At 40.4% G+C, this 24,492-nt stretch overlaps 2 protein-coding genes across 2 annotated transcripts; one reads left to right on the top strand and one right to left on the bottom strand.

The window, feature by feature from the left end:
- Positions 1 to 471: 471 nt before the first annotated feature.
- zfand5b (zinc finger, AN1-type domain 5b) lies at positions 472 to 16,527 on the bottom strand. Its single transcript, XM_063478890.1, has 6 exons — positions 16,320 to 16,527; positions 11,346 to 11,532; positions 11,087 to 11,243; positions 9,949 to 10,052; positions 9,411 to 9,539; positions 472 to 4,007 (listed from the first exon to the last, which is right to left on the bottom strand). The coding sequence occupies exons 2-6, from the start codon at positions 11,500 to 11,502 to the stop codon at positions 3,859 to 3,861; spliced, it is 696 nt and encodes a 231-aa protein (XP_063334960.1). The 5' UTR covers positions 11,503 to 11,532; positions 16,320 to 16,527; the 3' UTR covers positions 472 to 3,858.
- A 3,710-nt stretch (positions 16,528 to 20,237) lies between these two features.
- On the top strand, positions 20,238 to 24,253 carry ccnb1 (cyclin B1). The gene is made up of 8 exons (XM_063480859.1): positions 20,238 to 20,298; positions 20,564 to 20,692; positions 21,699 to 21,998; positions 22,086 to 22,244; positions 22,349 to 22,585; positions 22,675 to 22,815; positions 23,442 to 23,552; positions 23,641 to 24,253. Exons 1-8 carry the CDS (start codon positions 20,278 to 20,280, stop codon positions 23,743 to 23,745), a joined length of 1,203 nt encoding a protein of 400 aa, XP_063336929.1. The 5' UTR covers positions 20,238 to 20,277; the 3' UTR covers positions 23,746 to 24,253.
- The last annotated feature ends 239 nt before the right edge of the window (positions 24,254 to 24,492 follow it).

Genomic DNA, 24,492 nt, shown 5'->3' with positions numbered 1-24,492 from the left:
TAAGATTAGTTTGTTTTTCTTCCCAGTGAATTTGCACTGACTGTTTGAAGAATACTTTACTGCATTTAACACATGAAGTGACCAGAGGAAGATAACAAGGAGACATTAAAAAAAAAACCTCAACTCACTCTATTATTCTGGATAGAGATGAGAGCCTGTGGGGGTGGTGGGGAACAAAAGTGTACATGTTGCTTTCTTGTGCCTGATAAGTGAGTACACTCTGCACTTGTGTATCAAAACAGGGAGCAGGTGTCATAATGTGACCCGAGGCCAGCGCTCACTGATGCAGGCCCTGTTGAGTCACATGGAAACGACAGCCAGCAGCCTGGAAATGTCAACTGGATGTTGTATGCATGCCCTTTAGGGAGAAATGTTACAGAAGTATCTCAATTTTTACTAAAGAATGCTGAAAATATGTGAAAATAATGTTCAATAATTTATTCATTGAGCAATATAACATCTGTAAAGACAGTAAAATGCAACTTTCACTCACTTACCAATCAAAAAAAACAAAACAAAAAACAACACATATAAAAATGAAAGAAATATTCAAGATGAACATCTTTATTGACATGCCTCGTGTACAGTTTCAAACATTGGTCCTGTGAACAGCATGCTGTAGCTCATTACTGTCACCAGGGGGTCAGTGTCACAAACAACCAGTCTGTGGACTATCAATGGCTCAGTCACAGTAGAGCAAGTATCCCAAAAGTCTCACTGTAAAGAACAAATCTTTGAGCTTAAAATGTAAGAAATAAATGTGTAAAATTGGCAGCTCATTTTCCAGACTGTCCTGTAATTATAAAATGGAAGGTTTTTGTTACTTCAGAGTTCTACATTTTTATTTTACTTTTTTTTTTTGTTAAAACAAAACAAAACTGAAAAACAGAAATCGGGAACTTTTCTGTCGTTTAATTATCTATCACTCAGTGACTTTGTTGTAATGATCAAAGGTGAGGTCTTTAATGGGGGTAGGGGACTAAAACTCATGAAAATACTGTTAAAAAGTCCTACATTTGTGTATTTATTATGCAAAAACATTTATTTATACATGTGTAATGACAAAGTTGAATCCTAATTTTCTAAGGTTTCATTGTGAAATGCATGCTCAATTGGGTTAAGATCAGGTGACTGAGGTGGCCATTTAAGAATGTCGTTCTGGTAGACGATCTGTCCAAAGAATGTTTTTCCAGAACTATGACGGCTGTTTTAGAAAATGTTTTCTTCTTCTTTGAGCAAAGTCCAATCAAGCCTTTCTATTCTTGAGACTTATGAATAGCTTGCACCTTGCAGTGAACCCTCTGTATTTACTTTCATGCAGTCTTGTCTTTATGGTAGATTTGGATATCGATACCTGAAGCGGTCAGGGTATCGATATTGTTAACTTGGCTTGTTGTTGTGAAGGAGTTTCTCATCACCACGGAACTTATTCTGGAACCATCCACCACTGTTGTCTTCTTTGGACGTCCAGGTCTTTTGAGTTGCTGAGTTCTCCAGTACTTTCTTTCTCAGGATGCACAAAACTTTTCCCTTTTATAATATTGTGGCAATTTATCAGATGGGTTGGGTTTTTTGGCAGCTTTTTATCATTTTATCCCAAACAAATCTCAAGCCACCTTCACCCCATTCATTTAAACAGGTTGCAGTATCTTATTGCCGTTTAATGGTACCAAAGTTGCCTTGAAGATGGCAACTGACAGCAAGTTGATGCAGACCATTTTTCCACCCAGTCTCCAAACATCATTTTCCCTAGTGTGATTCAGGATAAGTGAGTCTATGTGCTGTCTGTGCCTTATATGTTTTTGTCTCACTTTTCCTCTGCTTTCATGTTGAGCTATATCAAGCAAGGTATGTATATATACTGAATTTGCTGGAGGAACCCAGCTCATCTATATAGGTTGTATACCTATAATCCTCACTCCAAGTAGGTAAATACCTTCACAAACAGCCACAAAAGCAGGACTATGAGCAGTGTAGCTTTAACAGTATTTATTAAAGTTTGTTTTCAAGTCATGTCTGTAGTTTTCTCATGCCAGTCACTGTAGTCTTAAAGAAGTCGAGTCACCTTCTTCTCAAGCTCTCAAGATAATAAAACCTGAATAGAAAACTATCATTTTGTAATTTATGTGATTGTGATGATGATGATGATGATGGGTGGTATCAAGTATCAGGCCCAGGTCCACAATTAGCACAGGAAAGACTCCCATCCAACCCATGGGATGTCTTTAGAAAATGTGAAAGAGAAAATAAAATTTACTTACTTTATGGACCATCTGGAAAAGCTAGAGTGCTACCAGGATTTTTTCCTGTAATTTGACACATTTCTTACAATTTAAGCTCCTGCACAGACATGCTGAAAGATTTTCCATTTACTACAGCAACATTTCTTCATGATGTGGAAAAATTAAGATTTACTTCTAAAACTGCATTTATATCAAGATATCTCAGGGATTAAATTTGTACTTAAAACTTAGCTTCCCTTAGAGACAGAGGACCTTCAATGCTCCAGCCCACAAGATCAATCTGAGTCTGAGCCAGGAGTCTGGCATGCCGCCTTACAGTATGCAGACACAGTTATGTCAACCTCTCAGTCTCTAATATTACTCCAAAGCTTCTTGATGCAGGTCACTTTGACAAATTTGATCAGACTAATTTTTTGTACATTTCACGTTAGTTGCCTAGTGATCCTTGTGTATGGACAGTCCGAATTTTTCTTATTATGCTGGCTTAATGTTAACAGGCAAGTCTTGTTTGGGGGCTTATTAACCCTAATCCTGACTTTAAGCTAAAGCATGAAAGACAAGAACAAAATGACAAGCCGTGACCTCCTTACCCTTTAGTGGTGAACATAATTTATTTACAATCGTACAATTTATTCTGTATTATTAGAAGATTAAGCACACGACAGTGTATAAATAAAGAGGTTTGTACAAACTTGCATGACTGAAAAGGGGTCAAAACCAAGATGATTAAGCAGCCGGACCAAAAACCAACTGAAATGGTAAATTATTGATAACTAACTTCACTAAGTCACCACCTCATTCAACACTCCCAACACTGTCAATTCAACTCACATTAAAAACCTGAAGAAAACATTCAATAGTGAAGTAAGATGATTATTGAAGGAGCTAAACCCTCCCAAATGTTTTAGCGTATGACACACTAACCAGACATCCAAAGACAAACAAACAAACAAAAAAAACAGAAAAAGGAATTTGTGGACGGTTTGAAGCAGTCATCTGTCCAAAATCAATGGGAGAGAAAACGGTCTAACTACCTTAGGTTTCTGGGAAAGAATATGAGCCAGAGAGAAACAAAGTCCAAGAAGATAAAAACTTACCAAACTCTGGCAAGACGGGAGGGTTAAACACTAACTTCACAGAGCGACGGCTGCAAACGGAAAAGCAAGATATCCATTTTGCTACTCAAGCCAGCAGAGAGCAAGCACAGCTGAGAAGTCCCAGAGTCCAAGGCCATCAGAGCCCCATTCCACGCGAAGTTCAAGCGATTTCAGGAGGATCACAAAAAACCGGCAAGGAAGGGTTTTTTTTCCTCCCCCCCTTCCCTCTAAAGGGCAATCACATTTTTCTCCAACATCAGCCGGTTACTGTGACACAAAACCGCCTCACTTCAATCCCAACATTTCTTTAGTTCAATACAACCCTGTTAAAGTGTTTAACTCACACACAAACAAGAAGCTGAAAACATGTGAACATCCATGCACAGGGGGCCCCAAAACACCCTGATGTGTAACAAGAGAAAAAAAAAACAAACAAGTCCTTCGGGAGGAAAAGTCGGGCTAGAGTCCATTGTCTGAAAGGCGATCACTTCCAGGCTTCAAAGTCAAACTCCCAGTTTTCATATTCTCTGGATCTTTTCAGCAACTACAACAGGGTTCTCCTTGCGGATCTTTGCGGCAGCTTCAGCTTTATAGTCGTATGGACAGTTGTGCTTATCGGAGTAACGGTGAAGTCCGCAAAACAGATTTCCACAGCGACAGTCAAAGCCTGAAACAGCAGAAAAGGAAAGGAAAGGTCTTAGAGGATGAGGCAGGGGGGAAAATGATACCAGAACACACCACTGCCTTTCACAGTTTTTTAATTTTACACTTTTTTTTTTTTTTTTTTTTTAAACCTGGACTTTTCCATACAAAACACAAATCTTAAAGTAAACCTGTTGTGCTCATTTCCATCTCCATGTTTTTATTCTTGGACTCAACTTCAGTTGTTTTACATGGCTTACAGTTCAAAATAATAATCCTGATTAGTTAAGCCTGAGATGCTTGATTTGGATTTTCTTTGTTGCAGCCTCCTATTTCTTCATCGTCTTCATCAACTGGTGTCTTGGTACATCTGGTGACCAAGTTCCCTCTAAGCTGCGCGCGTGCGCACAAAAAAATTAAAAATAAAATCCAACCTGAATTGAAATTAAAATAAATGTGTAACAATTCATTCTGTGCCCTTTTGCAGTGTGAGTCAGTAAGTGATAGGTGACTGGCTGCTCCAGCCAATAATGCAATTCACATTCATATATACACAGCTAAATAAAGTCGCTGACAGGTTATGACAGTGTCCTTATGTGCTGCCACCAGCGTTTTAGCTAGGAAAGCGGTGTGGCCAATGTGGAGTGAAGACACGCTAATGACAACGTGTACAACCACTGGAGATGTGAGCAGGACAGATGGAAAAATTGACAGAAAAAGTGTGGACTTCAAATTAGGGCTGTGCGATATGACCACAATCTCATATTCCGATATAAGACATCCATCGTCCCGATAACGATATAAATCACAAAAATGTAACATTTTCTGTAAATTCTGTGAATCTCGGGCAGCTCGACTTGCGTGAAGTGTTTCCAGCTGGGCGTCGTGTACCTGGAGTTGAGTGTTTTAACTGATGCATGAAACGATTTTAGACATAAGTTGTAACGGCCGCCGTTTCCTTTGTGAGTATTTATTACACGGCGTGCTGCGGGGAAAAGCCTGTTCTAACGTTTGAATCTAAGGTTTATTTTTTAGCACCTGACGGCTCTTTTTTGCTTCTCATCCGTAAACACTCTTTCACGTGATTCAGTTTATTTTGAAAAGTCTCAACAGGATCTTGAGCTTTATTATGAAAGGTTTATGTGGAAAATAAACAAGCGGACACGCGATGGTTTTACCGTTGTTGTTGCTAACGACAACGCATAAAAACAGTTGCTTGTCCGTCCATAGTATGGTTATATTAAATATAAGAGAGAGAACTTTAAGAAATTAATATAGCCACTACAGTGACCATCAAGGCGATGAAAAAATATTGCCGTAAACAGTTTATTTTGCGGCACCACGAAACAAACGATAGTGTAAAATGAAACGATAGATGTTTTTATATCGTCATCCGATATATATCGTTATATCGAACAGCCCTACTTCAAACTATAAACCAGTTTTTGGCAAAACCAGAGTTATAATTCATTATGTTTTTTTATTATGTTTTTTCCCCAAATACTGTCGTTGTTTATATTTACTGCGGGAAGAAATGGTAAAAACTGCGTTTTCTAAGGAAAGCACTCAAAAGCACTCTCCACCTGTGAGTAAAGAAAAAACAAAAGCAAAAAAAACCCCACCCTTTCCTATTAGTGGAAAAAATGTACCATGTCAACCAATCAAAAAAATGACATGGCAACGCGGCATTTGGTTGTTTAACCTCGTTTATCGCGGGTTATTTTCAGAACATAACACCTGCGATAAACGAGCAGTGATGGGAATAACGGCATTACTTTTTTCAGTAACGAGTAATCTAACTAATTACTATTTCTATCGTTACAACGCCGTTACTAACAAGAAAATGTGGTGCAGTCACGTTACTATTTTTCAACAAACAGACTGTTGAAGCTGTGTTCAATTTACCGCACCTTATACCAGTTGCACGGAAGTAGCTGTAAGTAATCCGTGCGCTACAGTTTTAAGCATCTCTGCGCACTCCCGCGGACGGCAATCACTTTCTTGCAGACGATCACTTTCTAACACAACACCTGGAGCTAAGGGGGCAAAACAATCGCATGAGTGCTGCTGTTTGACTGAGGAAGAATATACCGTATTTTCACGACCATAAGATGCACCATACTAAAAGGCACAGTCTCAGTTATGTGTGCCATTACTGTATTTAACACACACATAAGGCGCACCTGATTATAGGGCGCGGGTTTTATATACAATCTACGCCCACACTTCCCCCTTTAACGTTCTCATGGTGTCCTCTACTACGTCTGCCTTACAACAACAACACACACAAGCATACAAGTGTGCGCATTTAAAAATAGAGCGGGAGCAAAACTGAGTTTGGTATTCACATTTATTTTACCGGTAATCGTCATCAATCAAACCCATCGAAGTCCTCATCCTCGGTTTCTGAATTGAACAGCTGCACTCAATCTCCATCAAACATGCCAGGTTCACTTTCTTCACTGTCAGAGTCACTTTCCCTGCCGTGCGGCTCCTCGGAAATGATGCCGGCTTTTGCGAAAGCTCGAACAACAGTGCCAGCAGACATGTTAGCCCAAGCATCTACAATCCATTCGCAAATTGTGGCGTAACTCGCCCGGCGCTGCCTTCCACTCTTAGTGAAACTGTGGTCTGCATCGGTCATCCATCGCTCCCACGCCGCTCGCAGACTTACTTTGAACGGCCGGTTCACACCGATGTCCAGCGGTTGGAGTTCCTTTGTCAGGCCTCCCGGAATGACAGCAAGCTCAGAGTTCATTTTCTTCACTTGTTTTTTCACATCGGCTGTGAGATGGGCACACAGAGTCACAGATCAACAGCGATGGTGATGCGTGGAAAAAACCACCTGGTCTCCTTACATACACCTCCCTCAGCCACTCCTTCATTTCCTCATCCATCTAGCCCTTTTCATTTGCCTTAATGATGACTCCTGCTGGAAACTTCTCTTTAGGCAAAGTCTTTCTCTTAAAAATCACCATAGGCGGCAGTTTCTGTCCATTAGCCAAGCACAACAGTAAAAGAAGACTTTTCGTGCCCCGTTGTGCGTATCGCTACCGTGCTGGTCCCCTTCTTCTCCACAGTGTGACTCACCGGGATGTCGAAAGCGAGCAGCACCTCGTCCATGTTAGTGATGTGGCTGGGCTGGATGCGTTTGTCGGCGATGTGTTTGCTGCAGTAGGAGCGGAAGATGGCCAGTTTTTCATTATAATCCGCTGGAAGTTGCTGCGCTACCGTAGTCCTGGTCCGGATGGAAAAATGGCACCGTTTCATGAAACGAAAGCACCAAGATGGACCTCCTTGGAAATGTTCAATTTTCATTTCTTCTGCTAGCGTTACTGCTTTTAGTCGAATGGTGACCGTCGAAACGCTTCTCCCACTCGTTCTTTGCTCGATGATCCACTGCTCGAGTCTTTCCTCCAACTCGGGCCACCTCGCCTTATGTCCGCGGAAACTCAGCTGCGTCTTCTTGACCTGTTGGAGCTCGTTTTCCAGCTTCCTCCACTTGCGAACCATCGATTCATTAATCTTAAATTCTCTCGCGGCTGCTCGATTTCCATGTTCCTCCGCGTAGCTGATGGCCTTCAGTTTAAACTGTGCTTCATAAGCGTGTCTCTTTGCCATTTTCAGGGTTGTTAAAACAACTATGTTCTGCATAACGCACATACCCGTTCTTTTATATACAATCAACGCCCACACTTCCCCCTTTAGCGTTCTCATGGTGTCCTCTACTACGTCCGCCTTACAACAACACACACAGGGCACACTGCACTATAGGGCGCGCTGCACATTTTGAAGAAAATCTAAGACTTATGTGCGCCTTATAGTCGTGAAAATACGGTAGTAGTCGTGGTAAGCCAATCACACGACCGCTTCAAATTGACAAAGCAACAAGGTGATATAGTTTTTAAATTGTGTTGATAGGCCACCTAAAACCAGAGTCATGATAAACAATATATACGCGTTTTTTCCTCAATAGTGTCGTCACGTTTACTGTCTAAGGACAGCGCTAGCAAGCACTCCTTGCTTATGACGAACCCCCCCCAAAAAAAAACACCCCTGCCCTTTCATGTTGGAGGAAAAATGCACCATATTGACCAATCAAAAAATGATAGGGCAACATGACATTTGGTTGTTTAGAAAGAGGGGGAAGACTGACTGTGTGTGTGTGAGAGTGAGTGAGTGAGTGAGTGAGTGAGAGAGAGAGAGAGAGGTGACGTTTAGAGTGTGTGTAGTGTTGTGGATAGTTTTGTGTTGTGTGTCAGAACAATGAGGCGACTGCTGTCTCCAGGTAGAGAATAGGAGAGTGATACACCTGCTGCTGTCAGACCTGCAGGTATCAGGCTGTGATGTTCTCCTTTATAGTGGACAGAAATTATTTTTTTGGAGTGGCACAAATAATTTGTGTGGCATCTTATTGAATGCAGAACAGCTGATTGTTCTGTAAATAGTTTGAAATGGTTATAAAAAAAGGTAAAAGGTAAATGGCTGCAAATAACTTTGTTTGCAAAACTTGTCCATATGATTTTAAAATTGACAATTTATATTTGCATTTAAAGTTATGAAATATGATTCATTAAACATGTTTGTGGTTGTTACAGTAAAAATATAACTTTTTCTACTCTGATTTTATGGTTTTTTTTGTCTGATTTTAGATCAATTGTGTTAATACAGTATGTCAAAATGAAAACATAACTAAATTCAGACACGTGAGGTTGTGCTGATGATACCAAACACGGTAAAGTTTTTAAAGGTGAAATGTAGAGGGAAAATCAAAAGTAGTGAAAAATGGCCAATTATACCCTGGACCCCAGAGGGTTAATTTATTTTATTTATTTATGTTTAAAACAGTAAAGCAATAGTTACTTTTCAAGTAATTAATTACTTTTAGAATCTTGTAACTCAGTTACTGACTCAGTTACTTCTTCAAAAAAGTAACTATAATTAATTATTTTTTCAAAGTAACTTACCCAACACTGTAAACGAGTGACCACTGTATACAAATACTGAGAGATATACAATTTGAATCCTTTCTCTCTTTTGCTCTGAGGCGCAGGGGAAAATATATCGACAAGACGATGAACATCATCTACAGATGTATTCGGTAAATGCCCAAGACATCTTGAGAAATGCAAATCGCCACCTGATTAATCCATTTGGTTGACCTGTTTTGGAAAACCCGACCGTAAACAAGGAGCAAATATCACACCGGAAACAAAGCGCTATACAGGAGTTTCTCCACCGGAAGTAGAATATGCTAAGGCGCACATAGCCTATGCTGGTGTGACCACAGTGCACACGTCTGCCGTTGCTCACAATGGTCCAAGGGACCGCTCAGGGAGTTTGTGTGTTTGCTCAGACACATGAGAAATTAGAGGGAAAATTGCTAGTGACTTTAAAAATCCATCCATCTCTTTGTGAGACATCTTACCTGTAAGGCCAACCTTTTTACGACACATGAAGCACCGATTCTTCTTGGGTTTGGGGGGCTCGGGGGATTTGGAGTCTTCACTGCCAGCAGTGGAGGGATGCGAGGCTGAGACGGCTGGCTGACTCACAACTGGAAAAAGAAGGAAAAAGATTACTTAAACTAGAGCTAGGCCTTCGTATAAAGGTTTGTAAACTGGGTGGTGAAAATACAAATATTCCATTTAAGAAAAAGAAGAAGGAAAAAAAAAAGCACATTTTCTTTCACCTCTACCTTAAATAACCTCATACTAATGACCCGTTTCTCATTTCATGGTAAAAATAAGGGCAAAAGCAGAACATAAATCTGTTAGTCACACTTTTCCACCCTCAGGACTGAACATGTGCACTCAGTAAAGTGGTTGTCTGTCTGTGACAGGGTGGCGACCTCTTCAGGGTGTACCCTGCCTCTCGCCTTATGACAGCTGGGATAGGCTCTAGGCTCCAGCCACCCCTGATCCAAGAGAATGGATGGAGAAAACAGATCCATTTTTAGTGCCCACCTGGCTCTATGAGCTCCACTTTACTGCCTGACGCTCCTTTCTCCTCAGAGGAGAGACTCATCTCAGTCATCTGTTGTGTTACAGAAATGGCAGGTGAAATCCCACTGCAAAGGATAAAAAAAGGAAAAAAAATTAAATAAACAGATTTAAAGCAGACCTATTGTGCTCTTACTTTCTGTCATGTTTATATTGGTGCTCATGCTATGTACGAGTAATCCCTGCACTAAACGCAGAAATTTTTTCTTCTTTTGAATCTCTATGATGTCACTTTAAATGGATATCCCCAGATATGGTCTTTTTTCAGGCAGAGAAATAGCCAATCACGGATAAGTCTGCTTAAAAGGAGAGGATCTAAAACTGCTCGTTTCAGACAGTGGTTGTATTTGTGAATTCGAATTGTGAATCATGCTAAGCTGCTCTACAGTAATCAAAAAATACATATATGGAAATAAGCAGAATAGGTCAGCTTTAATATTCCTATGTTCCATATATCAAACGTAGCATCTCAAACGTGTGTGTGTGTACACAATGGATCCTCCTACAAAAGGATCCATTGTTTTAGGGACAAAGTTTCTGCAGGTTTCCACAACTTAAATTTCCAACTTATAAAGACCATTTTAAAAGCACTGTAAGTGGAATTTGAGCTGCAAATACAAGCAGCTGAAACAAGTTGCTGGGTTCAGTCTAAGAAACAGAAAATCGAAGCAAATTGGAGCAGAGCTGCTGCTTCTACGTGATTTCCTTTGGAGGTTTTCAGGGCATGCCCAAGCAGAAGACACTGAGGCAGACCCTCAGCCCTCTGAGATGATTATACTTCTCATCTCAGGATCCCCCAGGAGAAATGGGGCTAAGGAGAAGGACAACTGGGAATACCCTGCTTAGTCTACTGCCACTGCCATTCCAAGGTTAGATTAAGCAGAAGACCATGAATGGATGAAACTACACATAGTCCTCAATGGTCACAAAATTATTGTACAGCTGTAAGAGACTACTGATTGGCTTGAAGGAAATCCCAGTTTTTACCTCTATATAAACCAAATCTTGATGGTTGCTGATGTTTTACATTCCTGCCATAGATGCCACTTCCTGTCACTGTTTGAAGACTGCATAACACCGGCACCCTGCTGGGTCCACTCACCTGAGTGTCTCTGTGGCGGCGGCAGCAGCAGCATCAGAGGCAGCAGCGGCCTCAGCTGCCACCTCTGCAGCAGCAACCGCAGCAGCCGCAGCATTATTCAGGGTGGCCTCTAACCTCTGGATGGCAGAAGCCTCAGCTGTGGAGCTACTGCTGCTGCCTGAGGAGAAATAAATCACAGCATGCCACAGTGAGACACCGGGGATGAAGGCAGAGCAGCTGCACACAGACGAGGAGAAGAAAACAAAACCTGAGGTCTTACCCACTCCACTCAAAGAACCAACTCCTCCATTGTTCTGTCGTGACAGATGCTCCTTGTGGCACACGGAGCACATGCCGTTAGTCCTGGGGTTGCCATAAAAACCACAGCCAGTGGCACAGAGCATAGGAACTGGGCTTTGATTGGTCTCCTGGGCCATAGCGGTATTTCTGCCACCTGATGAGCTGACCTGGAGACAGACATACAAAAATAAAAGGCATCGTTACCGCAGCCGAGTCACATAGCACAAAGACAATACTGAAGAGGAAAGAAATGATCGTGTCCTGAACCTAAAGCAGTTATATTCACATCTGTACCTGATGTGTAGCCTTTTTATTAAATCACTGACTCAGTTGGAAGCTGTTCCAAATCAGCTGTCACTAAACCCATTATCACCATCAGCCTCACATGTTTACATCTCATTATCTGTAATGAACGCAATTATTCGTTATTCTTTTGGGGACATAAATTTTAAAGAGCAGCCAATCACTGAAAACCTCTCTCCAGCCAATAATTGAGGTTGTTGCTTTACTTTGTGCGAGTTTCACTTCAGTTTAGTATTCTCCCTGAAAAGTTAGCTGGTCGTGTGATTTATAAGGCTGCATAATATCTGGATGTTTGCTCACTGGATTCTCTGATATTTGCATTACTTTAATGTGAAATAAATTCTTAGCTTGTCCAGCTGATGTTTTACTTTATTAAGACACTTACTACATGGTGTTCTATTGTCATTTTTTTTGGATTTTTATTTATTAGGTTCCTTCATCTTATTTTTTCTACTTGTCCAAGTTAGTAACTAATTTGTGTATTTGACATTTTGAAAACGATTTTGAGTCATTTTACTTTTTAGCTATTCTGTTATAGGTCATGTGTGCTGCAACAGGAATTTCAACTTACCTATATAGAATCTAAAAAATAAAAACTACAAAACAAAATAATATGTGAAACTAAATATTAGTTTGTTCCAAAGTGGGTTCAAACAGGAAAGGGAGCGGCAGCAGAGTTCACAAGGAAGGAAGAAGCTCAAACGAACATCAATCAAAAAAAAAAAAAAAAAAAAAAAAAAAAAAAAAAAAAAAAAAAAAAAAACACCATCAAAAGTACAAACGGTGACTGCAGTGGAATTTTTATTGTTTTTAATCTCTTAGTTTCACGTCACTGCAAAAGAAGAGGTCTTTGTCTATTGTGACTTTACTCCACTTAAAAGGGCTTAGACAAAGGACTAAATACCACCACAAACATATGAAAAAAAAAAAGAAAAAAAAAAAAGACAAGCCCACATTTTTTGACACTTCCCCAGTGACAGTACACAACTACAACATGTAGATTTTTCCCTAAGCACCTACGCATCATTACCTCTGGCACTTCAGCCACTTTTCATACCCAAAAATAAAAATGAATAAAAACCCATGGGAGATATCCTACTGCTTCACAAGGACAGCTTTCTCTCTGTCTTTGCTATGTTTAAGTGTGAGCGAGAAGCAAGGCTTCAGAGTGGCAGTGAGAAGGACTACTGAGACCTTCTGTTGCTTTTAGTTTTCCTCTAATTGAACATTGTAGCTTAAATCAGCAGTCCCCAACCTTTTTTGCGCCACGGACCGGTTTATGCCCGACAATATTTTCACGGACCGGCCTTTAAGGTGTCGCGGATAAATACAACAAAATAAAACTAGTACCGGTACCGAAAAAAGAAGATTTATTCATAACACACGTGAAAAGACCCAGGAAAACCGAGTTAACGATAAAAATGATAACAAAATAACGCTGAAAACCGATAAAAACCCTGAAAACCATACATTTCACACCTGAGCCTCAACTCTCGCGGCCCGGTACCAAACGACTCACGGACCGGTACCGGTCCGAGGCCCGGGGGTTGGGGACCGCTGGCTTAAATCACAGCATAACCATTAACTAATGTGGACGGTGATTATTAACTTTAGATTACATCAAACCCCAAAGAAAATGTACAATGACAAATAGTGATATAAACCCCAACTATGAATATTTTTTTGGTACTAAATCCCCTTGACATACTAGTGAAATTTACTCATGAAATCTTCACTCAGATTTTAATCTAATAAAATAATGCCCATTAAAACTTGACTTACTTCCCTTTCACTGGAGCTTCAGGGGACACCTCACTATTTTCTAATAATAAAACTGCTGAGGTGTAATCACATGACCTGAGCCTCAAGTGCCACAAACCAGATAACAGTGTTGAGGCACACTGTCAACAGTCTTGGTTAGAGATGTTATTTATTTAGTGTGTAAACCAAACAGCATTCTTGACCTTTGCTTGAAAAGAGTGCAGAAGGACAAAAAACAACAACAAAAAACCCCAAACATCTTTAATCAGTGCTCAGACTACACAATGATTTCTGTTTCAATGGTCACTCTGTCAGAAAATCACGTCTTCCTGACAAATGAATCATGTCTGTGGCAATAAATGGCATTTGTGTGTGCTCACACAAACATGTAGTTGAAAAAATTTATGCAGGACACCAATGTCTTCTTGTCTTCTACAGATGTTTGAGGTCCAAATACAGTAATCGCCCTGAAAGTATGAAAATCCTTCAACAGTACAAACTGAGCCCAATCTAATGGGCAAGGTTAAACTGCCCATGTAGGTACTGTAAGAATTTGCCAAAAGTTGCCAACATCAGCATTGCTGGCATCAGCAGCATTGCATCCTTACCGGTTAAATGTGCAGCTATGATTGATACATTGGTCATTATCAAAGTTTTCTTGACCAACTGGCTCGTGACAAAGCATTTCCAAATTATTCAGTAAAATGAATCAATTTAAAATAAAAATATAAGCATAACTAAATCAGAAACCTTAAACAATTCAAAGACATGAATAAAGCCAAATGAAACCCAAGTGAATTTTAAAAAACGCTAAATAAAACACACAAAAAAGAGAATATGCAATAAAAATGATTAGGTAACTTCTTCTTACCCAAAAATGAAAGCAGCTTGCTTCAAAATTAATCAGAAGAGATCTCAGTTAAAAATTGATGAAAGGGCAGGCAAAAGAAAGTGCCAAGTAAAACACAATGAAATGCTAAATCAAATAAAAATGCTTTATAAGATGCCGAAAAATACTTTTAAATAATAAAGCTCACATAATTTTAAATGAAAGTAACTACCGGTTTACTAAACTAAACTCAAATATAAAGCTACACCTTAATAAACTCTAGATATCACATTAAATAATACTTTTTAAGGGAATAGCTAAATAAAAGAATGAAATGCTAAACTACAGAGAATTCAAGAAAAAAAAATCTAAATTCACAAAATACTAAAATGCTCATTTAAAAAAAAGAAAAAAAGAAGAAAAAAGAAAAAAAAGACAGACTGTATAATAACAATGCAATGCAAATTCTCTTCCTCAAAGCTGAGAACAGCTTCCTGCCAGGCAAGTTTAGTCTAGTAAACAGCTGCAGCAGCCTTGTGATGACAAAGATTTTTATAGGAAGTTGTGAAGATCCTGCTTCAGGGGAAATCAACTGTCTACAGTTAACAGTTTATACACAGTGGAAGCAAAAGGGGAAGAATTCCCATCACTAAGTTCATATCCTGGTGAGTTACACTAGTCTTTCCCTCTTCCCCAAAACTGTGGATAGTTACCGACCACTGCAATGTGCAGCTTCACGTGTGCTCATTGCAGTGTGACTGCAGATTGCTCCGCTTCCAGCCAGGCTCACATGGACATGTGCATGAGGGCTTTCCACTGTCACAGGAGTGCAATGTGACATACACACACACACACTCACGAGTTACCTCAATACACCAAGGCTGTGAACACATCTATTTATAGACAACCTCAGGAGTGCTGCAACCAGAGCTGGAACCCTGGCTAAAATTTGTATCCACGTCAGAGACAAGGTTTCTCCTTAAACATAAGAACAGCCCACACACACTTTGTTTAAATTCCTCTACCTGCATGTTCCAGCAAAGGGGTAACCATAAAAATTCATAACAACACCTGTGGATAACACAAAGAGCAGCTGGAGCACGTTTATCACCCAGACAAAAGGCGAGTCACTCCTCAGCCATACTTCTGCCTTAATCCCAGAGCTAAACACGCATTTATATATCCCCAAAGGGCTCAGTCAAGTGAGCAAATATCCTTCATCTTTAACTACTTCACAGCACACAAACAGGGCCACACAGCCGTTTTACTTCTACAAATCCACTGAGTCATGCTAGCAAGCTAATGCACGCTGTTTGCGTTTTAACCCCCTTTAAAGCAAACATTTAACAAATAATTATTCCTCGTGGTGTTTGGTAACACTGTGGGTATTTTTTCAAGGTAAAGCTGTGGTTTAAAGGGTTACTTAGAAATAATAGGCAACATGCTCCTTGCTAAGTACGACTCTCCTGATCTCCCCGCTAGCATGCTAAAGGCTACCTGCAGCTAGCAAGCTTAGCGTGACTAGTTTGCTTTGTTCGCTCTTTTGTTGTTTGTTTAGAGTCACCACAAATTTTATAAACAGAAGTCTCTACGACTCTTAAATAAGAGAAACAAGGGGACAAAATACACACTAAAAATAAGTGTTAAAACATCGCTGCTAATTAGACACAACCTAAGGAAATTCAGATGCTACTGCGAGCTGCGGATAGATTTAAGTTGAAAAAAGGAGATTTTTAGAAAGGAGACAGATCGGTTTTTAAATAGCTGTAAGGTTAATGCCAGGTTTAGCAGCTATATAGCCTCTTAAACCTATTTAACGTGTAGTCTAACCGTTGGAAAACTTTTTAAGGACACGTGTTAAGCAGCCAGACAGTCACTCTTTAATCCTCACTAATTAAGTAAGCCAATTTTACACCAACGTCGACGTTACTCGTTTTGGAAAACGTGCTTATTAAACGGTTTGTAGCTACAATTAGTCCTAGACTGAGACACTTCCCGAAACAACTACTAAGTAACTAACTAACCAGCAGACTGCGGTTTAACTACTCGGTGTTATCTTACCTTTTCGTGCCAGAGAAACGCTGTTTTGTTGGCTAACAAAAACACCTGGATTTCTCTTGGAGCTGACTAACTAGGGCCGTCTAGGTTTAATCGTCGCTTGTGCCCGTTTCTTTTCGGTCCTCTCTCCGTCTGGGAGTGATGTTAGTTGCTCCCGCTGACGTCCTCAGTCTAGGAGAGGTAGTGGCATCTGTTTAGTTTTACGTGTTACGTTTGCGTCCTCTCTGCCTTCCGGTACACGTCATGGAAATTGTGATCCTCTGATTGGAGGGCATGGTTGTTGGCGAAGAGCCACTAAAGATTTCAGGACAGAGCAGTCCTGGTTTCTACAAACATACCTTTACCCCACATAAACAAACATCTATGTCGAAAAACAGATTTCAAAACATCAACACGGCACTAAAAGTAATGAGAGCAGACAAAAACAAAACAGTACAAAACATGACACATCTACATTGAGTTCCACAGGTGATGCTGTAGTGATTATTTTAAAGTAGTAAAGTGTTTCCAAGGGAGAAGACTGGTCTTGACCAACATTAAAAAGACCACTTTGGACTCTTCCTAATATACATACAGACAGAACCGGTACACTGATGACACCCTCACACACCGAGGAACATGTAGCAGTTTTTGTCAGAAGTTTACATACACAAATTATGAACATGAATGTCAAGGTAATTTTGTGCTTTTAATGGCTTATTTTAACTTTTTTAATTTTACAGTGTAACTCTTTTTGTTTAAAAATTAATAACTGGGTTCACAAGTTTGAATTTATTTTAGATTTAAATTCACGCAAGATCAAATATACTTACTAAATATTTTAATAAGTGGCCCTAGAGGTTCTACAGTGTACGTCTTGTACATTCTTGTAAAACCTGTGTATGTCTTGTTAGTGATCAAGAACACTGGATGGAGTGGACTCAATGACAGCATTCAGGAGTTCAAGTTTAGTGCATTTATTTACAGCAGAAACACCAGGTTGATACATAAGGGTAGTGATGGGAGGAAAAGGGGCTCCAGGGATCCAGGGAAAGGAGCCTCCAAACAATCCAACTCTCCTCACTCACTTAGCTCAGGGAGTCTCTCCAAGTGCTCCGAGGTAGAAAAAATTCCAGGGAAGGTTTAAACAAGAGGAAGAACAATGAAATTAATATGGGGGGGACACCACACTACACTAGCAAGGGAGGGCCTTACTAACAGCAGAGATCAACAACCCAGCAATGAATCTTAGCCACCACCTTAAGTACAGCCTGCTGATAAAATCCTTTGGAACAGGTTGCTGCTTGCTGCACGTGTGTTCAACCAGAGGCGGTAACCACTGTCCCTCCCATGAACACAGACGCAACTTACCATAACATTCATGACCATAATGAGCGCATGTGAACTTCTGACCACAGCTGCATGTAAAGAATGTTGTTCATTGGCAACAGCTCAGAATTCAACACTAATTGCAGTAATCTCTGGGAAGTCACTTTCTGTGAGTGCTGAAATTCCAGTCAAACACTCAGGAAAACCACACATCAGGTAATAGACCCATGAGCATGATAACCAATCAGGGGTGCATGCTGAGGCCTCTCCTTTACACCGTCTTCACATATGACGGTGTGGTCTCCTTATAAAGTTTGCATGTGACACAACAGTCATTGGGTTATTCGCTGATGGAGAGGCGGTGACATAGAAGTGTCAGGACTGGCGGTGTGGTGTCAGGAAACAATCATTCTCTAAATGTAGATGAGACCAAAGAAATGATTACACCACTGAGGCAGAGATAGAGAGTAAAAACCTTTAAATTTCTCTCTTACTTGATCTCACAACACTCAGCAGCTTCTGAAAAATTCTTAGAAGGCTGATGGAAATTTGGCATGTCACCCAGAAACGTTTACACAGTTGTAGAGCTAAGAGCGTCATCGCTGCCTCAGTTACAGTGTGGCATGGAGGCTGCATTGTTCAGGACAGGAAGGCTCTCCAGCGTGTGACAAAAACTACACAGTACGTCACTGGAGCAGCCTTCCCATCACTACCACTCTTTCTTGAGTAGAGTGCAAAGTACATATAAGGTTACTGGACTTTTGGTGAGGTCCCATTGTGATTCCAGCTGCTCAAGAGCCCTGGGTCTTTATTGTATTTTTTCATAATGGGTCTAATGTTTTCAACTGGCACCTTGCCTCAAATGACCTCAGTAGCTCACAGGACAGCATAGTGGGACAATGTTTTACAGAGTTTCACACCTTGGCACCAGTGATGGTAATAGTCCATCCCTTTTTTCACACTAGGGAAACTCACATGACTGATATCGCCTCAACAACCCGAAGGACGACCTCCAAGAGAACAAAAACCATCCTGGATCAAACCACTGGGATTCTATGTCACTTGTTTTAGAACTGAAGAAGCCTCTTGGATGACCAATAAGAAGCCCAGTCGCCTTCTTTTCAAGCACTTGAGACTACCATGATATGGATGACTTGTACCCTTCTTTCATGATAGGGCTTTAACCTGAATTTGTGGATGACAGTGAACTGTGTTTACAGACACTGATTTCTGGAAGTGTTCATGAGTTCATGCAATGATTCCCATGGGAGAATCATGCCTATTTTTTATGTGGTGCTGCTTGAGGGCCCAAAGATCACATCTATTCAATATTGATTCACAGCCTTGTCCAGTGCCACAGACATGAGTCTGTAGAGTCTCTGAGCTTTTTCATCATATTATAGTATGCGCTGTAGATGATGACCTTTCCAATTTCACAACGAGTAACTTTAGTCTGAAAGTGCTCCACAATTTGTAAATGCAGTTTGCTGCACATTAGTGAACCTGTGCCCATCTTTACTTCTTTGAAATTCTACTTCTCTAAAATGCTCTTTTCATACCCCGTCATGTTACTAACCTGTTGACAACTAACTTTATTAACATAAAATCTTTCCATAGCTGTTTTTCCAGCCTTTTGGTGTCCCAACTTTTTTTTTTTTAGACGTGTTCCTCCCATCAAATTCAAAAGAACTTTATTTTTTGGTAAAATTGTACGTTTACGTTTCCTGTGTTCTGGTGTAAATATAATATGGATATCTATGATGCACATCTTATTGCATTCTGTTTTTATTTACATTTTACACATTTATTTATTTTGATATTTTGTAATTTGGGTTGTAGAATGCATCTACTTATTGCCAAGGAGACAGAGTCAACTTTACATTTATGTATCCAAGCAAAAAAGTAGAGTATCTACTTTTTGCTAAGTGGATATGTTTTACTTGGTGAACAAAGGTATTTAAAGATACATGGAGATCTAAAGAGATAAATACTGTAGCATATTTAATGGATGACAAAAGTAAAGTGTTATATCGTGAGTTATGTGAGAAATTACATCTGAAATAGACTTTTAGAAGCTATAAAAGAAAAATAAAAGCAAAAACAGCCTCTATCGTTCAAGAAGGCATTTTTACTCTTAGATGTCTCATGTACTAAGGCAGCTCTGTATAGCAGAAATTGACTTTTATTACATTAAATGAAATAACAGAGCTTAAAAAATATAATGTTAAAGAAAGTTTATCATACTCAAAATGAAAGGAATTGTGTTCTGAACGAATTTGAGGCAATAGAAGTTAAAGTATAACGATAAAATACACTTTTAGATTTGATTCCCTCTCCCTCCTAAAGTGATTTCTTATTAATTTATTTACTTACTTGAAATGCAGCGTTAGAGAAAAGGCGTATAAAAACAAGCAGGACGTAACAGGAAAAGGAAATGAACGTCAAGAAAACAAATCACGTGACCATAAGTTGTCCGGGGAACGCATTTCAAACAGGTGCGTTCGACCAATCAGACGCCCAGAACAGTCTTAGGTCAGCGAATCAGCTTCCAGCGAGCGAGGATTTAAACCTCGCTCGCTGTTTCTTGAATCTATGCCATACCGTTCTCCATTACGACTATTCGCCTGTTTGTTGAAGCATCGCTTGTTTCGAAATGGCTCTCAGAGTGACCCGGGTAAGACTTTCTCATCTCTGTTTGTTACTCTTTTTTTTAATCGTTGAATCTGGGGAAGCACTTAGAAGCTTTTTCTTTGACTTTTTCGCTTAATACCCCCAAAACGTAGCTGTAGCCTTCGTTTCTCGCTTTGGGATTTCTTATCATGGAGCAGGTCGAGAGTAAGGGTTTCCGCTTAAGGCTCTTTAACTAAAAGATAAAAGCGTGCAAACTGTTATAATCATTGTGACTTTTTTTATTATTATTTTTTCTTTCTTTCCTGCAGAATCGTTTGGCTTCCACTAAGGTCGACCTCGGTGGGAAGGCCTGCTCTGTGTCTGGGCCCACACAGAAGCCCCGAGCAGCCCTGGGGGAAATTGGAAACATCGCAGTTAACAAAGACACACAGAAAAAGGTAAACATTTCATCCCGAATTTTAAATGCTTTTCTGTTAAATCTATGGAAAACAATAGTATTATGCGGTGAAATCATATGGGTACAGTGGCTTCCAGCTCTGCTCTCAAAACGGTTAAAATGGTCCGAGTGGGGCCACACTTGCAACAACTGGCACAAAATGCTGAATCGAGTCAAAGCGGTGGACAAGGTATAACTGGTTTACAAGTTTGTTTAAAAATTATAACGTCCTGTTAGGGTATGAAGGTGTTCTTTTAAGCTTGTTGGGTGTGGGGTGTTTTTTTTTTTTTTTTTTTTTTTTTTTTTTTTTTTTTTTTTTTTTTTTGGGGGGGGGGGCCTCCCAGGCACACTGTGGCTTGACTACACATGGAACCAGTTATTAGTCAGCATTTAGCCTCTTCTTCTAAAAGAAGCTTACACATTTTCCGGGTTTAGATTCTCTAATTTAAAAATACCTTATCTCAAACAGAACAGGAAAACCCCTGAGAGTACAATGTGCTCAGAAGACTGACTGAAACTGACTTAACTTGGTGATGTAGGTTTAAGTGCTGTTTAGACTAAAATTCAGTGTCTAGGTGATTGTCAAGTTTTTATTTTAACCTTAGGGAGCACCTGAGGTGGCTGCAGGACTGCTGCTTAAATGGGGGCATTGATAACAAGAGAACTCACTTGCGTGTTGCCCTCTTTTGGGCTACATTAAAATGGCAGCATAGCATACCTACAGGAGTGAGTTAGCATGCTTCCTGCTGTGAGTTTCCAATTAAGAATGCAGGGGGGGGGGGGGACACTTAATTGGTTGTAATTTGTCTGGCAAGACTGAAAGCTCTAGACGGAAGAGGAGCTGGGGCTTAAGATGAGATTGTCTAAATGAGGCTTAAAATCATGCTGGGAAGTGATCTCTTTGAAAGTTAACACTAAATTGGTCCTATGTTAAGGTTTTTTTTTAATATTATATTAAGGTGTCTTCCCAGACTAAGTTTTCTGGCTTTAACCTGCTTTTCCCTTAGACTGTAAAGACTGAAGCCCTCAAGAAGACTAAAGTTACAACCAGAGCTGAAAAGGCTGAACAGACCAAGCAAAAAGATGTCATTCCTGTTAAACCTGAGCCAGAGGTGCAAGCCCCACCTGAGCCAGCCTCTCCCACACCAATGGAGACCTCTGGCTGTGAGCCTGCAGACCTATGCCAAGCATTTTCAGATGTCATTCTGCACACTGCTATCAGAGACGTCGACGCAGATGACTATGACAACCCCATGCTCTGCAGTGAATATGTGAAGGACATCTACAAGTATCTCCGCCAGCTTGAGGCAAGCAACTTAAAATAAAGGAATTTAAAGTGGGACTATTGAGCTACTTTCCCCACAGACCACTGTAACCATTTGTTGTTTGCTCAGGTTGAACAGAACGTCAGACAGAACTATCTGCAGGGTCAGGAGGTGACGGGCAACATGAGAGCCATTCTCATTGACTGGCTCGTGCAAGTAAATCTGAAGTTTCGTCTGCTGCAGGAAACTATGTACATGACCGTGGGCATCATTGACCGCTTTCTTCAGGTGAGTGACTCCTGGTTCTCCTAACAAATGCTGTTAGTCCTGCACGACACCGTTCCACCTTTCATGGTTTTCATCTCACTAACAGCAACTATACCTCCCAACAGGACAATCCAGTCCCCAAGAAGCAGCTGCAGCTTGTTGGAGTGACTGCCATGTTCCTTGCTTCAAAGTATGAGGAGATGTATCCCCCAGAGATCTCAGACTTTGCCTACGTCACAGACAAGGCCTACACCACAGCCCAAATCAGAGACATGGAGATGACCATTCTGCGGGTGCTGAAGTTCCAACTGGGCCGTCCTCTCCCCCTGCAGTTCCTCAGAAGGGCCTCCAAAATTTATGAGGTTTGCAGCATATCTTGTGTCACAGGAAGTGCTGATGGGTGACAGTAAGTGTTCGTGCAGCAACTTATTCCTCGTGCATCTCTTCACAGGTAACTGCTGAGCAGCACACTCTGGCAAAGTATCTCCTGGAGCTCACAATGGTTGACTACGAGATGGTCCATTTGCCACCTTCAATGGTGGCAAGTGCTGCTTTGGCACTCACCCTCAAAATATTGGATGCTGGAGAATGGGTAAGTGCATCTGAAGGGTCTCAAGAGTTTTAGTGTGTCTGTAAGAAATTAAAGTTGTCCTTGCTAAAAGTTCATAGTGGTAAAAACTAGGTCTGAAGTATAAGTCTTTTCCTTTTTTTTTTTCTTCATAAGAAAGGACCTATGAAGCATGTCAAGAGTGTTAATCCATAATTGAGTGCAACAAATGGCTGCCATAAAGCTGCAGTGGCATTGTTAACTTGTAGCACTTCCTGGCAAGTTGAATAATACAGGTGCAACAGAAGCTTGTCTGGCCTTTGCTTATCCCAGACTTTAGAGCTGAATCTATGCAGAACATACACAAGTGGCTGACATGATTGCAATATTGCAACATAGGTTTTATGAACTGTCATGGGAATTTTTCATATTTGTAAAAGGACTCCTTGGATGAGTTTCAATATCAAAAGGCTTTGCTTTATGTGAAGGAATTGTCAAATAAGTTTGTACATCTAGATCAGTAAATTCAAACTAACCCCTATACCTGATTCACTGAGTGAATGTGTTAAATGCAGAGGAATTTCACCACAAGGATCAAAGTATACATAATGTGACTCATGCACATTTTGATTAGCAAATCCTGCACAGATGCCTTTAAATTGTCTTTCCAGGATGTGACGCTGCAGCACTACATGGACTACACAGCAGAGAGTTTGATTCCTGTTATGGCACACATCGCCAAGAACGTTGTCAAAGTGAATAATGGGCTGACCAAGCACATGGTAAGCTTCTCATCCAATCAGGATAAGTCTTCAAATTTAAACTAATGTTAAACTTGACAAGACCTAACTACACTGGTGTCTTCTGCAGGCCATCAAAGGCAAATACTCCACCTCAAAGCAGATGAGGATTGCCAACTTTTCGCAGCTCAAATCATCAGTGGTTAAGGACCTGGCAAAGCGGGTCACACAGTGAGGAGATCGATGTCCTTGGCACCATGTGCTGATTTGTACAGATGTAACTTAACTTTTTAACCTGACCAAGGATCCGCACACCAAGGATGTCACTAGTTTGGTTTTTTGTTTGGTTTTTTAAATTTTAAAGACTGAGGGTGTGTATTTTTACAGCCTGCCCAAAGCACGCCACAAGTTAAGTTTGACCTGAGCAACAAAATGGCAGTTCATTCTTCTAAGATTGACAGCTGGGCTACATGTTCAGACTAGTGCAAGGCAACCATTTTTGTTTCACTTATTCACAAGTACTCATGCACTAATCTTATTAGGCCTGAAGACCTCTATGACCCTACACCTTTAAGTCTAATGCACCTCTCTAAACTGCTGCTGAGGTGTTTAATCTAAAACTTGTGGTGTGACTTATATGGTCAGCAATGTGACTTTTAAATTTTTCAGTGGATGTGTTGGTGTGAAATGTACAGCAATGCTTTTTAAATCAGTTTGGTTTTTGCATTCTTACTATCTTGTTCTTAAAGGATTTATTAAATGGCTTTAACCAGAAAGCTGCTTGCCTTGTTGTTCCTTTTGATCTCCACTAGAGGCTGCTGTGAGACTGTTCAAGCATCTTAAAGCTAAAGTGCAAGTGAGGTTGTCAAAGTGCCCACATTGAGAAATGTTGACTTTGCCCTGCTGTGCTTCAGTTTAGAGCAATGTTAATATTTGGTGAATGAGCCCAGGGCAGTGCAGCTTGTATCAAAACAGCTCTTGA

The sequence above is a fragment of the Pelmatolapia mariae genome, linkage group LG7 (genome assembly GCF_036321145.2).
Source record: "Pelmatolapia mariae isolate MD_Pm_ZW linkage group LG7, Pm_UMD_F_2, whole genome shotgun sequence".
NCBI classification, from domain to species: domain Eukaryota; kingdom Metazoa; phylum Chordata; class Actinopteri; order Cichliformes; family Cichlidae; genus Pelmatolapia; species Pelmatolapia mariae.
Note: the sequence above shows the minus strand (reverse complement) of the source record. Positions and strands in the feature narration are given on the sequence as shown.

Excerpts from the sequence above, each read along its gene's own strand:
- zfand5b (XM_063478890.1), bottom strand. The coding sequence starts at position 11,502 with ATGGCCCAGGAGACCAATCAAAGCCCAGTTCCTATGCTCTGTGCCACT. Across the intron at positions 10,053-11,086 it reads GCCGCCACAGAGACACTCAG|TGGGATTTCACCTGCCATTT; the intron begins GTGAGTGGACCC and ends TATCCTTTGCAG. Across the intron at positions 9,540-9,948 it reads AGTGGAGCTCATAGAGCCAG|TTGTGAGTCAGCCAGCCGTC; the intron begins GTGGGCACTAAA and ends TTCTTTTTCCAG.
- ccnb1 (XM_063480859.1), top strand. The coding sequence starts at position 20,278 with ATGGCTCTCAGAGTGACCCGG. Across the intron at positions 21,999-22,085 it reads AGTATCTCCGCCAGCTTGAG|GTTGAACAGAACGTCAGACA; the intron begins GCAAGCAACTTA and ends TTGTTTGCTCAG. Across the intron at positions 23,553-23,640 it reads ATGGGCTGACCAAGCACATG|GCCATCAAAGGCAAATACTC; the intron begins GTAAGCTTCTCA and ends TGTCTTCTGCAG.